This window comes from Typopeltis vanoorti, chromosome 19 (genome assembly GCF_054136105.1).
Source record: "Typopeltis vanoorti isolate ZY-2024b chromosome 19, IOZ_Tvanoo_1.0, whole genome shotgun sequence".
Taxonomy (NCBI): Eukaryota; Metazoa; Arthropoda; class Arachnida; order Uropygi; family Thelyphonidae; genus Typopeltis; species Typopeltis vanoorti.
In genome coordinates, this window is record NC_143567.1 from 103,993,708 (window position 1) to 104,006,353 (window position 12,646).

The 12,646-nt window shown below is 35.0% G+C and overlaps 1 protein-coding gene and 1 long non-coding RNA gene across 2 annotated transcripts in view; one reads left to right on the forward strand and one right to left on the reverse strand.

Moving 5' to 3' along the window:
- Positions 1–12,646, reverse strand: part of LOC150096413 (uncharacterized) — a 234,628-nt gene that overhangs the window by 21,703 nt on the left and 200,279 nt on the right. The window contains exons 11-12 of the mRNA XM_090409660.1: positions 2,655–2,732; positions 669–803 (exon numbers count right to left, since the gene is read on the reverse strand). Coding sequence (XP_090265786.1) covers positions 669–803; positions 2,655–2,732 — 213 coding nt within the window. The remainder of the gene's footprint in view (positions 1–668; positions 804–2,654; positions 2,733–12,646) is intronic.
- Positions 1–12,646, forward strand: part of LOC150096414 (uncharacterized) — an 83,742-nt gene that overhangs the window by 14,281 nt on the left and 56,815 nt on the right. The gene's annotated exons all lie outside the window — the stretch shown is intronic.

Sequence of the window (12,646 nt, forward strand, 5' to 3'; positions counted from 1 at the left end):
TCGTAACCTCCTAGAATCGGTTTCCGTTAAGAACCAGTTTCATTTATTCATGAACTCTGTGAACGTGCTTCACTTGGGCACTTTTACATCGTTTTACGAAAGAAAAATTTATTTTGATGCAATCTAATTTCTTCCAAGCATTTTTGTCAACATTTTTTGAATGGATATGTTTATAAAAGAGAAGAAATGTGAATAAATATAGATATTGGTTTCCTATAATTACTTCAACTTATTTTTCTGATAAAAAGAAAAAAAAAATTCAGTTTTTCGCAAACGAAAGTTATCTAGTCAGTACGAAATCAATGGAAAAAGTACTGCTTTTCAAATTCTCTTTATCTTTCTTTTTGACGGCAACAAAAATGCAGTTTTCTTTTAACAATGAGAGTTTTAATCTAGTCATTCTTTTCATATTTGTTGTATTGTAATGGTTTCAAATTTCGACAAGAGATGGCGCTTGCGTAACAAATGATCTGTAATGTCGTCTACTACCGCAAGCTTTAGGAGTGTTACGTACCTCGTTTTAAGGCAATATCGATTTCGAAATTCAATCACTATTTCAAATCGCATTTATGGGAAATAAAACAATAAAAATTAAGGAAGTAACTCATTTTTGAAATAAGTCACGTACTTCAAAATTTGCTGTATTGATGAATGATTTGGTTACTTACATCCCCGTCAGGTGGCGTTCCTCTAGAGTTGCGTAGTCGAGAAATTCTCCTTTTGACATCACGATGGAGGTCTCTCATTCTGCCAGTCCAAGATGATTTTCCTGCAGTTTCATGAGATACTCGGCATTCCATTTTCTAAAAAAAAAAAAAAAAAAATAATTAAATAAAATAAAAACGAACACGCAGTTTTGAGAATCCAGATTGCCAAACAACAGTACATTATTATTATTTTTTAAAACCATAATGATAATAATAAGAAACATAATATTCATGTTTACAGTTTAAGCTAATGGAATTTAATAATCGATATTATGTTTTGCGTAGAAAAAAAAAAAATTTTTTTCATGTAACAGGATCAAATGTTAAAATGAACGTTACAACAAAATCAGCTTAAGTATTTTTCCAAGCTTAAGCAGAACATGAACAGCGGTTATAAAATGTGCAGATTATTAACTGCATCAGAGGGATTGAGATGCTGATGTAGCAACTCAATGGTGGTATTTCACCAGCTCGCCTTATCCAAATCCTTTCTAGACCTGACGTCAATTGTGTGCTACTCATCGATTTCTCTTTCTTTTGAGGTCCTCTCTGGTAGTTGTAAAAGAGGATGGAGGGAGGGTACGGGATAACGTGCAAATATAGAGATAAACGAGAAGAGAAAAAAGGCGTGCAGGTAAGAAAAGGAAGAAAGACAAGCAAAATAGGACAGCGACAGAAATAGACTTTTCAATATACGACTTGTTTAAAAGCTTCGTGTGGCATTTGAAAGAGATGGAGTGAGGACAGGTCGATGGAAGTATTCCGTGATTGATTTTTTCTCAAGGACGAATATTTGTGAGATTTTATCAGAGAATACTTCATTGATCATAGGTATGGAACGATATAAAATTAACTTCCATACGGAATGATTATGGAAGTATAGATTTTAAAAGAATGCAAAAATGCAAGCTTATAATAAGGTCATTATTTGTTTTAGTTAATGCTCACGAAAAAAAAAAGAAAAAACTATACGCTTTAAAGGAAATACATATAATTTAAATACACATGTATATCTATATGTATCAAAAACCACTGCATTGACAAAGCAAAATGAGTGGGAGCATTGTTATGGTGGATGTTTTAATCTCTTGGAAGATACTTAGGTTTTCTTGCCAAGCATCTTCTAACAACAGAACTTCAGAAATAGAAATACTGTTAATCTGATCCATGGAAATCAATATTTATAATGGGGAAACATTACAAGAATGGCAAGAAAAAAAGAAAAAGAAAAGAAAGATCGAAAGCCATCCCCCTCATATTTGAATTTGGAAAACAAATTAAATGTTTACGTTTTGCTCATTGTCTCTACCCTCATAAATGAGTTTTAACATCCCGAAGATTTGTGCGGCAATCTTTCCCAGTTGGAAGGAAAACATAATAAATATGCCGCTTTCTTGGAAGTCAACCATTTTTGATAGAAAGAAAATCCAAAAGTGCACACTACACAAATACTTTTATTAAGGTATAACAAATCAAGCTATAACAAATGTGAAATAAATGGCGGGCGATCAGACGTATTTTTAATTGCCTACACCTAGTGGAGAAACTCTGCACTAACTGCAGTAGTGTCATCTAGCGGTCAAACCTGATTTTATTTTTAATCAAACTGCGTGAACTGCTCTTTGCTCTTGTTAATCACTAGCGAATAATAATTTCGCTCGTATAAAAATTCCTAGATACACGGCCAAATTACTTGGAATTTAAAAGATGTAATTAGAGCAGCACAAGGTTGTATAAAATGCATGCGTCCGTTACACTACTGACGGTATAAATATGAAACGATATTTTTAAAGTACTTTCAGTAATATGCATCTTTAAAAATAAATTTCAATTTATATAAACTGAATCATACATTTCATAGTTCATCCAATTTCACAATTTGTTTACAAGAGAAATTCCGCAACATATTTGGCTACACGAATCAACAACAACAAAACAGCCGCCTACCTTTTCCACTTCTTCTTGTTCTTCGTAATCCGAAGAATGAGAATGGCCGTCTTCACTCGTACTATAGCTTGTTCTTGCCTGGAATACAATTGAACATAAAATATAAGGGGAGACAGAAGTTAAACCTGGTGCATTAATTTTTCAAACATATTGCATACCACTATTGCCATGGTAACGTACGTGCGTTTTTTTTTTTTTTCATTGTTTAGAAACGTGCAATTGCTAACTTTATCTTGAAAATATTTGCATTTTTGCACAAATATTATCCATTATTTTAGATAAAATAATGAATAATATTTTAAACACTCATAATAATCGTTACTATGGCAACATTTAGATTTTCGTTAATTAAAAAATTAATAAAAAAATAAGGAAACTAACGATGAAAGAATATATTATTCCTGAATATTATTATTCGTTGAATGAATTACATTTTCTTTTAAAAAACAAAAACGCTTACTTACTTTGAAACACCACATAATTAAGTTTTCCGATGAACGTGCTTTAATATGTTCACATTCAAATGTCAACGGGAGTTTATCCTTCAAATATCTAAGTTTACATTACGGGATATATTAGAGAGAGTGCTGTGACCTCCTGGACTTTCGATCACAAAATTACTGGTTGGTAGTTTGTTCTCCTAACTCCACCCCTTTAGCGTTCTTCCCAGACATGACAATGCAGAGTGGAAGAGGTACTTGTAATCGTTAATTCCTATACCTTAGAAATTGTCGTGTTGCTTAATGTTGTAAGTAATGGAAGAGAAAGTTCTTGTTTGTATTTGTTCGAGGATATTTAATTTAAATTAGAAAAATTACTTCTGGGCCAAAATGTTATCATTAGCCTTATTTATTATGTTATTCCAGTCCATAATATCACCTAAGCGTGCATACAAAAACATACGCATGCGTCCTTTCCAAGATAATTATACCTGATGACCTTTAACCCTTTCGCGTCTACTTAAGCATATATGCGATGCCTTAGTGACGGGTCAAGTAGTGGTATATCGCATCTTCAAGCATATAATAACACTGTCTTCAGTAGCTATTAGATTTAAAAAAAAAATGGTGAAAAAAGAGAGAGGAAATCATTTTGAATGAGGTATGATAGTTGGTGATAATATCTTTCTGTCAAAAGCTATATGAATCACACTGTCGCAACGAATAGTGCTAACTGCTGTGTTATTATGTTGTATGTGTGTGACCGGCATAACCTGAGGGTATTTGCGGTTGAGTATTAGTGCCGCTGTCGTTATGATTCACAGTCTCCCCTCTCCATGTGTGTATTAACCCTCCAGGGCAAGTGACATTGACTAATGTTGTCTTGTTACATTGGGAATGCTCTCCTCGCACCAACAACGAACATGTGATCGATCATAGAGTTGCCTATAGAAACAAGGAAAAAGAACACCTAAGATTCAACTCCTCCCCTCCCCGCGACATCTCGCTTTATATGCAAATTTCAACTACCCGTTGCATGAACGCGAAATGGCAGACGATCTGGCATATTCTGCTTTCATTTTATTTCCTCAGGAGCCTCTTTTGATTGCAGTTATTAACTATCTTTAGTTTTAAGATGACTCAACAAACAGAAATAACATCAATTAAAAAGATAGGCACTTCGAATGAGACTCATCTACTTCGCAAAATCAGTAGCAAGTAGCAGAGTCATTACTAATTACTATATGAATAGCTTAAATGACATCTGTTGAGAAATTTCAACATCATCTTCTCACTAGCATTACCATGGCAACATACGAATGTATTTTTCTTCTATTACGAAGTCCACCGTGTTGCCATGGTAATGTATTTTTTTTTTCTTTTAATTCTTAGCATTTCTGATGATTCGTCGCATCATTTGCAATTGATGAATCCGATTGTACGCGACTAGTGGATAATATATTTTAAGGGCCATCATGATTTGTTTATTTTTATGTTTTATTATAATCTGTTTATGTATTTATCTTTAAACTGTATATAATCATAAAAATAAAGTGTGTAATCGTAAAAAAAAAATAAATAAATCGTTATCTAGAAATCTCGTTAGGAGATTTCTGGATCCAAATTAACATTATGATTAACCAGACACCTTCATGGAGCTCCAGGACTCAGTGGAGGGCTAAACTCACTAAGCAACACAAACACACACATGACGCTTCTAAATGTTGTGATTATGAACAACATTTTTTTTTTTCATTTATTTTGGGAACTGTATAGACTATTCAAATACACTTCATTAGCCCATCAGCTGTAAAATATAGGTTCTTTATTGCACTCAACGATTTTCATGTCATAATCATCACAATAAATTGGCATTATTTAGTCACTTTATATTTTTTGAATTTGTTCGGCAGTGAGTAGGACTTATTCAATGCAATTGGCACCGGATAGTTTGTTTACTTGGATTGTTTTCTTTATACTTCCGAAGTGTGAGTCATGTGATGTTTCAGATTGAAGCCTATAGACCATCCAAACGTTACACATTATATTTGATTAACTAGAAATGATACTAATTCACCCAACTTCTCTTTATCTGTAAAATATGGGGACTTGGCAGATGTGCTGTTGACATGAATTGCAGTCGTCCATTAATGGCGTTGTGGCTACACCGTATTATGTGGACGAGAGTTTCAACAACTCACAGACTCAATTCAACGGGCTGCCACCCTTCCGGTATAATAACTAATTAATTCGAACGCTAAACATCACTCAGGAGGCAGATGTTACGCATCTGAAATGTGACAAGTCGATCGATTTTGGAGGGTGTCGTGTATGGGAAGAGCTCCTTTTGTAATGTTTCCAGACCTTAAATAAAAATCTTAAATATCCTATTTATGTCACTGGTCTCAGAAATGATAATTGTAATTTAACTTTTAAAATGTAAAGTCCTTCCTCTGGGTTGCAAAAATCCCTAATCCACTATTTTGGTAAGAATAAACCTAAAACAGTGTAGTATGAAATTTTCTAAGCCAAAAACCAAACAAATTCAAATGATGAAAGGATAATATTTTCTCCCATTTTCTCTATAATTGGACTGTTTTTATTGCCATAATGAATCGAAGTGTAATTATAAATCCTCCCTGGCCTTATTTTGGTATTTACGAACCCTGCAGCTCAATCGGTAATCGTGTGTTGCTCTCTACTTGGAAAGGCTTGAGTTCAAATAACATTTAAGATGCCAAAAATCTTTATAAAATATTTTTAACTAAAGTTGATGTAAATAGTTTATTCAGATATGAAGAGTTTTCGTCCTGTAATATAAACAAACTAAGCACGGCAAAGTTATTGGCTAACTTGATGCCAATTACCCGTGAGAGATCATTAAGCCTAATGAGTTAAGATGATGATATTCAAGTTGAAATGCTTTGGAATTCCAATATAATTAATTCGTCTTTGGGATTATTCTCTTGCTTTTTGTAAATCATAATAATATTTGTCTCTTTCAGTACATAGTACAAAACGCTTGAGTTCGCGACAATTTAATAATCATGAAAAAGATTACAAATGGTTTCGTTGGCTTTTGTGAACAATTTTGATAAGTTGCCATCTACTCCTGGACTTTCGCCAGGTTCAATGCAATAACATAATTCGCATCTATTGCTTCGCCAATATTCGCATCTTTTACGTTTTTTTCTTTTTAAACAACACTAATGTTATTGGAAAATAATTTTTGGTCATACTTATCAATAACGTGATAATTTTTTCAACAGCTTATCTTGTTTATCACATTCCATTTTACCTTTCTTTAAATATTAGGCTTGATTGCTAGTTAAGGCCAAATAAATTGACTTCTTAGTCAACTATGTGAGTGTTGTCCGCGCAGTTAGCCGAGTGGCTATGCGCAGGGGCAGGCTAGTAGTGTCCAGCGCCTGTGTGCAAAGCTCTAGTTGGCGCCCCTATACCCAGTAGCATGCCAGTAGTGTCCGGCGGCTGTGTGCAAAACTTTAGTTGGCGCCCTATCCCCCCCTCCAATAAAAAAACCACTTAAAAACGTTTTTTTAAAAGTATCTCCTCCTCTTTGGCGCCTTTACTATCCTGGAGCCTGTGTGCGTCGCACACATTGCACATATGGCCGGTGCGCCCCTGGCTATGCGCTTCGCAACCATATGCTTGGCAAAGGAGTGTCCTGGATCCGATTCTCGTCGCCGACGGGAGAAGCTTAAGGATCTTTCTTAGACATAGCCAAGTTAGTCGATCTTGGGCGTGCAAAGTTTTTCTCCCACAAGTAGGTGAACTTTAATTGTAATTAAAGAAATGGATTTACAAATTTTGGACATTGCAATTAAATCCTTTAATAGTAATGTCCAAATATTTAAAGAGACGGAGTAAACACGATAAGCACTACGAACACTCTACTACTGGCGCGAACTGCATATAAACAACAGTGGAACTGCGCGACGGACAGTGCCGCATTACGCTAATAGCTGGCAAGCATATGCACGTCATTTCACTATGACGTGCATATGCTTGCGCGCGCAGAATTATGACACTGGTATGCTACAAGATGGATTCTTATTATTTTTTTATACAAAATAAGAGAATTGTATAGGATTGTTGATGATAAAATTAACTATTACAAGCAAATATAAATGAATAAATATATTTATATATCGAGAAAAATTGGGGGTGCTGCAGTTCCGCAGTGCCTATGCACGAGCTTCCCCCGAGTGATCAGTAATGCTGTTTTTTTAGTAGGAGCATCTGAAAATTGACCACGGCTCTCAAGCTTTCCATTGGGTTATAATCGCCATTGTTAATATCCAAATAATTACAATTTAACATTCATTTAGTGTAAATCTATTTATAAAACAGATAACGTGTGAGACAATTCAAGATCTTTTTGAAGCGACAAATCATTTCAACATCCAGTCAACAATTAATGTGTATAAATATAAAAGTATAATAATAATAAGGATAAAAACAAGTATCAATTTATATTTTTATGAAGGGGTCAGGTTCTAACCATTGCCATAACAAATCTCGATCTCAGAGCATCGACAACAAAAAAAGGTCTTTGAGCATAGACCAAAGACAGGACATGGTTGTCTCATATTTAATGCAAAGCCACTTATAATCTTCTGCGATTTTTTAGGAATCGAATTATTTACCTAACCAACAACACATTTACTGTTTCAGTTGCTTTTGGAATCTTTTTTTTTAAATTATTATTATTTTGTTGAAAGGAGATACTATATATATTCTGCAAAATCTAGCAAGTTGTTAGTTTTGTTATTTTTCGATGGATAACAAATGTATAAAGACTTAAACAAACATCATCATCATCATCATCATACGTATCAAGGATTTAGGCCTAGTATGGCCTGTTTCGGCCTTAGAAGTCATCGTTGAATCGTTTAAGAGGACGTCCTGGTTTACTTAAACAAACAAAACAAAATAATTAAATTGATGACAAATCCAGACATCATACTATATAAAACAAACAATACAATACGAGTGAGTCTTCACTTCGAGTTTCAGTAGTGATTCGAATAATGCACCGATATCTGCTTACAGTTTAACTATGCTTTAAAACTTTATTATTTGGTTATAGCTTTATTAGGGATTTAAAAAAAATGTACTAGAACAGGGTATAATGACAAACCGCTTAAGGCAGACTGTTTGTGACACTTTAATCCTGAGTTAAACGAAGAGGATTAGGTTATGACGAGACTCCAATTAATTACGATCACTGAAGGCTTTTCTCCGAAATTTATTTAAAATAATCAGATGTCACCACCATCCCAACTTTGTGTGTGACGGTGAGGGAGGGCTTGTCAGTAAATAATTCCAGTCTTTGTTCATTAACCACTGATTTCAGTTAGGAATGTGGGTGATAATCGTCAAAATTAACTTCGGTCTTTTGTTTTTTTTAAAAACGAATTGGGGAGTTTTTTCCAGTAAAATACTAATCATCATGTGTTAAACGATACGCATTATCTAGTTCGTAAATTCAAAGAAGAAGTAGGTGGAATAAAAGAGGAGACAGTTGGTTCGGTGAGTTTCCAGATGGAATGCAAGAGGGCGCTGGTTAACAGTAGCGCTTGTTTTAATGATTTTAGAGGAACAATAGTGGCCAATTCAGCATAAGTACCTTCCACGAAAGTATCTGTAGAAGAGACATGTGTGGCAGAAACTGAACGTCTGTGTGTGAGAGAGGAATTGAAGTGGATAGAATCGAGCAATCTTAAAGAGGATTTTGGTGCACCACCCCAAATATGGGAGTAATATATTTGTATAGAGTTAGCACCAGTGAGATTGTGAAGAAAGTACATCAAGCTTTCTGGCTGCTGTTGAAGCTATAGTTGAAATGTGATTGTGCCAAGAAAGGCTGGGGGTACTTCTGCATTAGTGGAGAAATCTGAGAAGAGTAAACCGTCCACCCCTCTACTAATTACGCAGTGAGCGACCAGTAAGAAAGTTGGCGATCCAGTTGTAGAGTGAGGAAGGCAGACCATAGGATGACAGTTTGTTAAATAGGCCCCTGTGCCAAACCCGATCAAATGCCTTTGAAATGTCAATGGCAACCACTTGAGCTTTTTTCTCAATTTCTCCATGGCTTGAGTCCAGAAGCGGGTGGTTAAAGCAAGATCAGCTGTAGATCGCGAGTGGCGGAATCCATTGCTGGTCATTGATAAGTTGGTATGTCTCCAGGTGGTTCAAGAGTTGGTTGTTGATGACCTTGTCCATAGTTTTTGAGAGAATAGAAGTTACAGCAATTGGATGGTAGTATCGTCTTTCTTTGGGATGGGTTGGCTGTGGATCTATTCCCATGTTGTAGGGTAGATGCCAGTTGAATAGGACAGATTGAAAAGGCGATACAGGATAGGTGTTAGTTCTGGGGTACAATATTTCAATACAATAAGTGGTATGCCATTAGGACTTGATTGTGTCCAGGTTATTAAGGATTCTTCGGATTTCTTTTTATCGGAAGACTGTGGAAGACATGAAGGAAGCCATTTTGGTAGAGTGGAGGGAACTTTGTCCAGGTCATCAGTGCAGAAATTGGAAGAAAAGAGTGATGCCAGTAAGTTGGCGTTGTCTTTAGGTGATGTATCATCCCGATGTAAGAGTGGTGGAAACCTGGGTGGGCAGAAGTTGTACCCAATGGCCTTGCCAAGGGAGGAGCGACTGCCATTTGGGCAGGAGGCGAGTTTGCTGCATTTGGTCCTTTCAAACTCTGACTTGGACTTGGTGATGATTCTTTTACAACTGTTGCGAGTTACAGTGTAGGCAGCTGGAGTTTTGGTCTTGAGCCATTTGTGGTAAGCAGAGATTTTTTCCAGTTACAGCATTGGCACATTTTTTTCAGAATCAAAGCTTGGATGGTGGTTTAGAATTTGGAGTGGAATAAGAGATGAAAGCCGTCTTTATTGTTATTCGGTCTGAGGAGGTGTTTGGATCAGAAGAACTGAAGTAGTAGTGGGACCATGAAGGGATTTCAGCTTATACTAGTCTTCACAGCCGCTTTGAACTCTGCCACAGCTGTAAGATGACATCTCAAGAATTATAAATTTGCCATTTATGTTTTTTTTTTTTTTTTTTCATGGTAATAGAGTGCGGAGTGGAGTGCCCTCCCTCGATGAGTCATTGAACTCCATGTCATTTAATAATAACAATATTAAATTTAATGAAGATAAACGGACAATGTGACTTCACGCAATGTGCGTGTACATATATCGGTTTACCGAGTGATAAACAGAAATTGTGTGTTTAATTTGTTTAATTAAACACACACACACGCACCATAAAAATGTGCGTGTGTGTGTGTTTAATTTTTTTTAAAATTTGTTCGTGGTAATTTTCGTTTGGTAGATAGAATTAGAAGTAAGATAGAAATACTTACGCAAAATTATTATTATTGTTTCCCCCATCTCCCCAACCCCTCTACTATCCATAGACCAACGAAGGAAATGACCCGTCCTTGAAAGCTAAAGATGCTTTCTAAGTAATGGTATGGGAGTAACATCCAGGTCTTTAACACTTACAAGGTCGTACTCATTGCGATGGGATGTGCGAAATTAACCTGGCATACATGAATTTTATAAAACTTAGTTCACATGGTTAATTATTGTTATGAATGAATTTCAAAATATTTTACCATAAAGAAGTGAAATTTTTTTTCTATCAAAACATTCGATATAATACAATTATTCTTATTTATCCTCTCCCGGTAATCTCAGATACCAAAGGTTGTTCAAGTACTTTCTCAGAAAAATTTGAAGTACACAAAAAAAGATCTACGAGGGGGGGAATAAAATTTAATTTAAATAAAAAGCATCGGCTGTGCTTTCAATTGTACGTGCGTAAATTACTTAATCTCAGATTAAAGTAAATGCATTGTTGACTTTTGATGTGTTTAACCCCCTTGGGTTTAATTAGTGTGAAAATGTTCTGGAAAACACACACACACACACACACACACACACACAGAGAGAGAGAGAGAGAGTGTGTGTGTGTTGCAGGCACCTTACTTATTCTGGCTACTTCATCCTGGTTGCTGTGGTAACCAATAGATACGAGTTCGTATGAGAAATCACATGATGGTTACGATACAGCATTCTGCTTTCTCTGTGACCCCCTTGCGAGTTCATGGTCCCACGTTAGTGTCTGCATCTTCACTTTTAAAAGATACTAGAAGAGCCAACTTGATTATCACCCTAACGGTTGAAATTGCTGGGGGCGTTCTGTTAGCAGTTAGGACTAGTCCCTTGTGTCCTAGTGAGATGCTCCTAACACAAAATGTTCACCCTATGAAAGGTAAGTGACTCGCAGCTGTCAAAAGGTGATGGATTGCTTTTTACAAAGTGCTCTTTTATTTCACACAGACGGAAAAGGAAATTGTCGAAACGGAATAAAAAAAATGATCGATACTACCGCTAAAAAGTATGTGTGAATATATATATATATATATATATATATATATATATGAATGTGAGATCAAATATTTTCTTTTGTAAAAGCATTCTCCCAGTTTATCTAGTTACATTAAAATATTCTCTAGAAACTCTCTTTTGAGGTTAAAATGTCTAATTAAAACAAAACCGTAAATATTCTGTTTAATAGAATAATTTCCATCTAATTAATTCATGAAACAAAATTAAATTCTTAACAATATTTAAAAATCTAAAAAAAAAAAAAAAGTTCAAATTTATTTTCGTAAACAGCTAAACACAAGCACTTAACATAAATTTAATAAGGCCAATCAATACTTTGCTTAACATTTCATGTCACGAGCTACGTTATTCATAAGTCATGTCACGCGCGCTAATGGTACAAAACATGCTGGAGACTTAAAATGATCTAACTTGAAAGTAAATCAATTTATAATTTTCTCTCTGTGTCTATTTTTATGCATTTTACTCTTTAAATGAAGCTTAAGAAATAAATTTTAAAATGTGTTTACTGTAAGCTCGATCATCAATTATGTAAATATGAATGCATATATACACGTAAAAGTACTAATCTAAACACAACAGAATACTTACCGGGTTGTGTTCGTGAAATAATAACATTTCCTTGTATCGCTCAGGGATATATTTTACTGGTGGTCTTTATTTATCTACCGGACACAGTAGCTGTAATTCCTGCTTCCTTCCATATTCCAAAACATTTAGCTAGCAAGCTTCCCATCCCACTCTCTGTAATTGTGTCTGTTATTTATGCTAGCAGGATATTGCTTGTAGAATTTTATTTTAGTCGCGAAAAGATTTATTGAAATTATTCCAATATGGAAATGGTGTTTATATCAGTTTAAAATTTTAAACCAGCTAAATTGTATTGGATTAACTTTAAATTAAAGGTATTTAATAAACATCAAAGTGATGTGCAACCAGAAAATGCAAATAGCGCTGATTTAAGCTAAATCACGTGTTACGTATAATAGCACTACTTGGCATGCGTCATAAATCTGTTTGCAGCTAAGTACAAACAAGGTAGATTATAGCAGACGATAGTGACAAACTTGGAAGATTAAACAGCCAGAGATTTATTAGA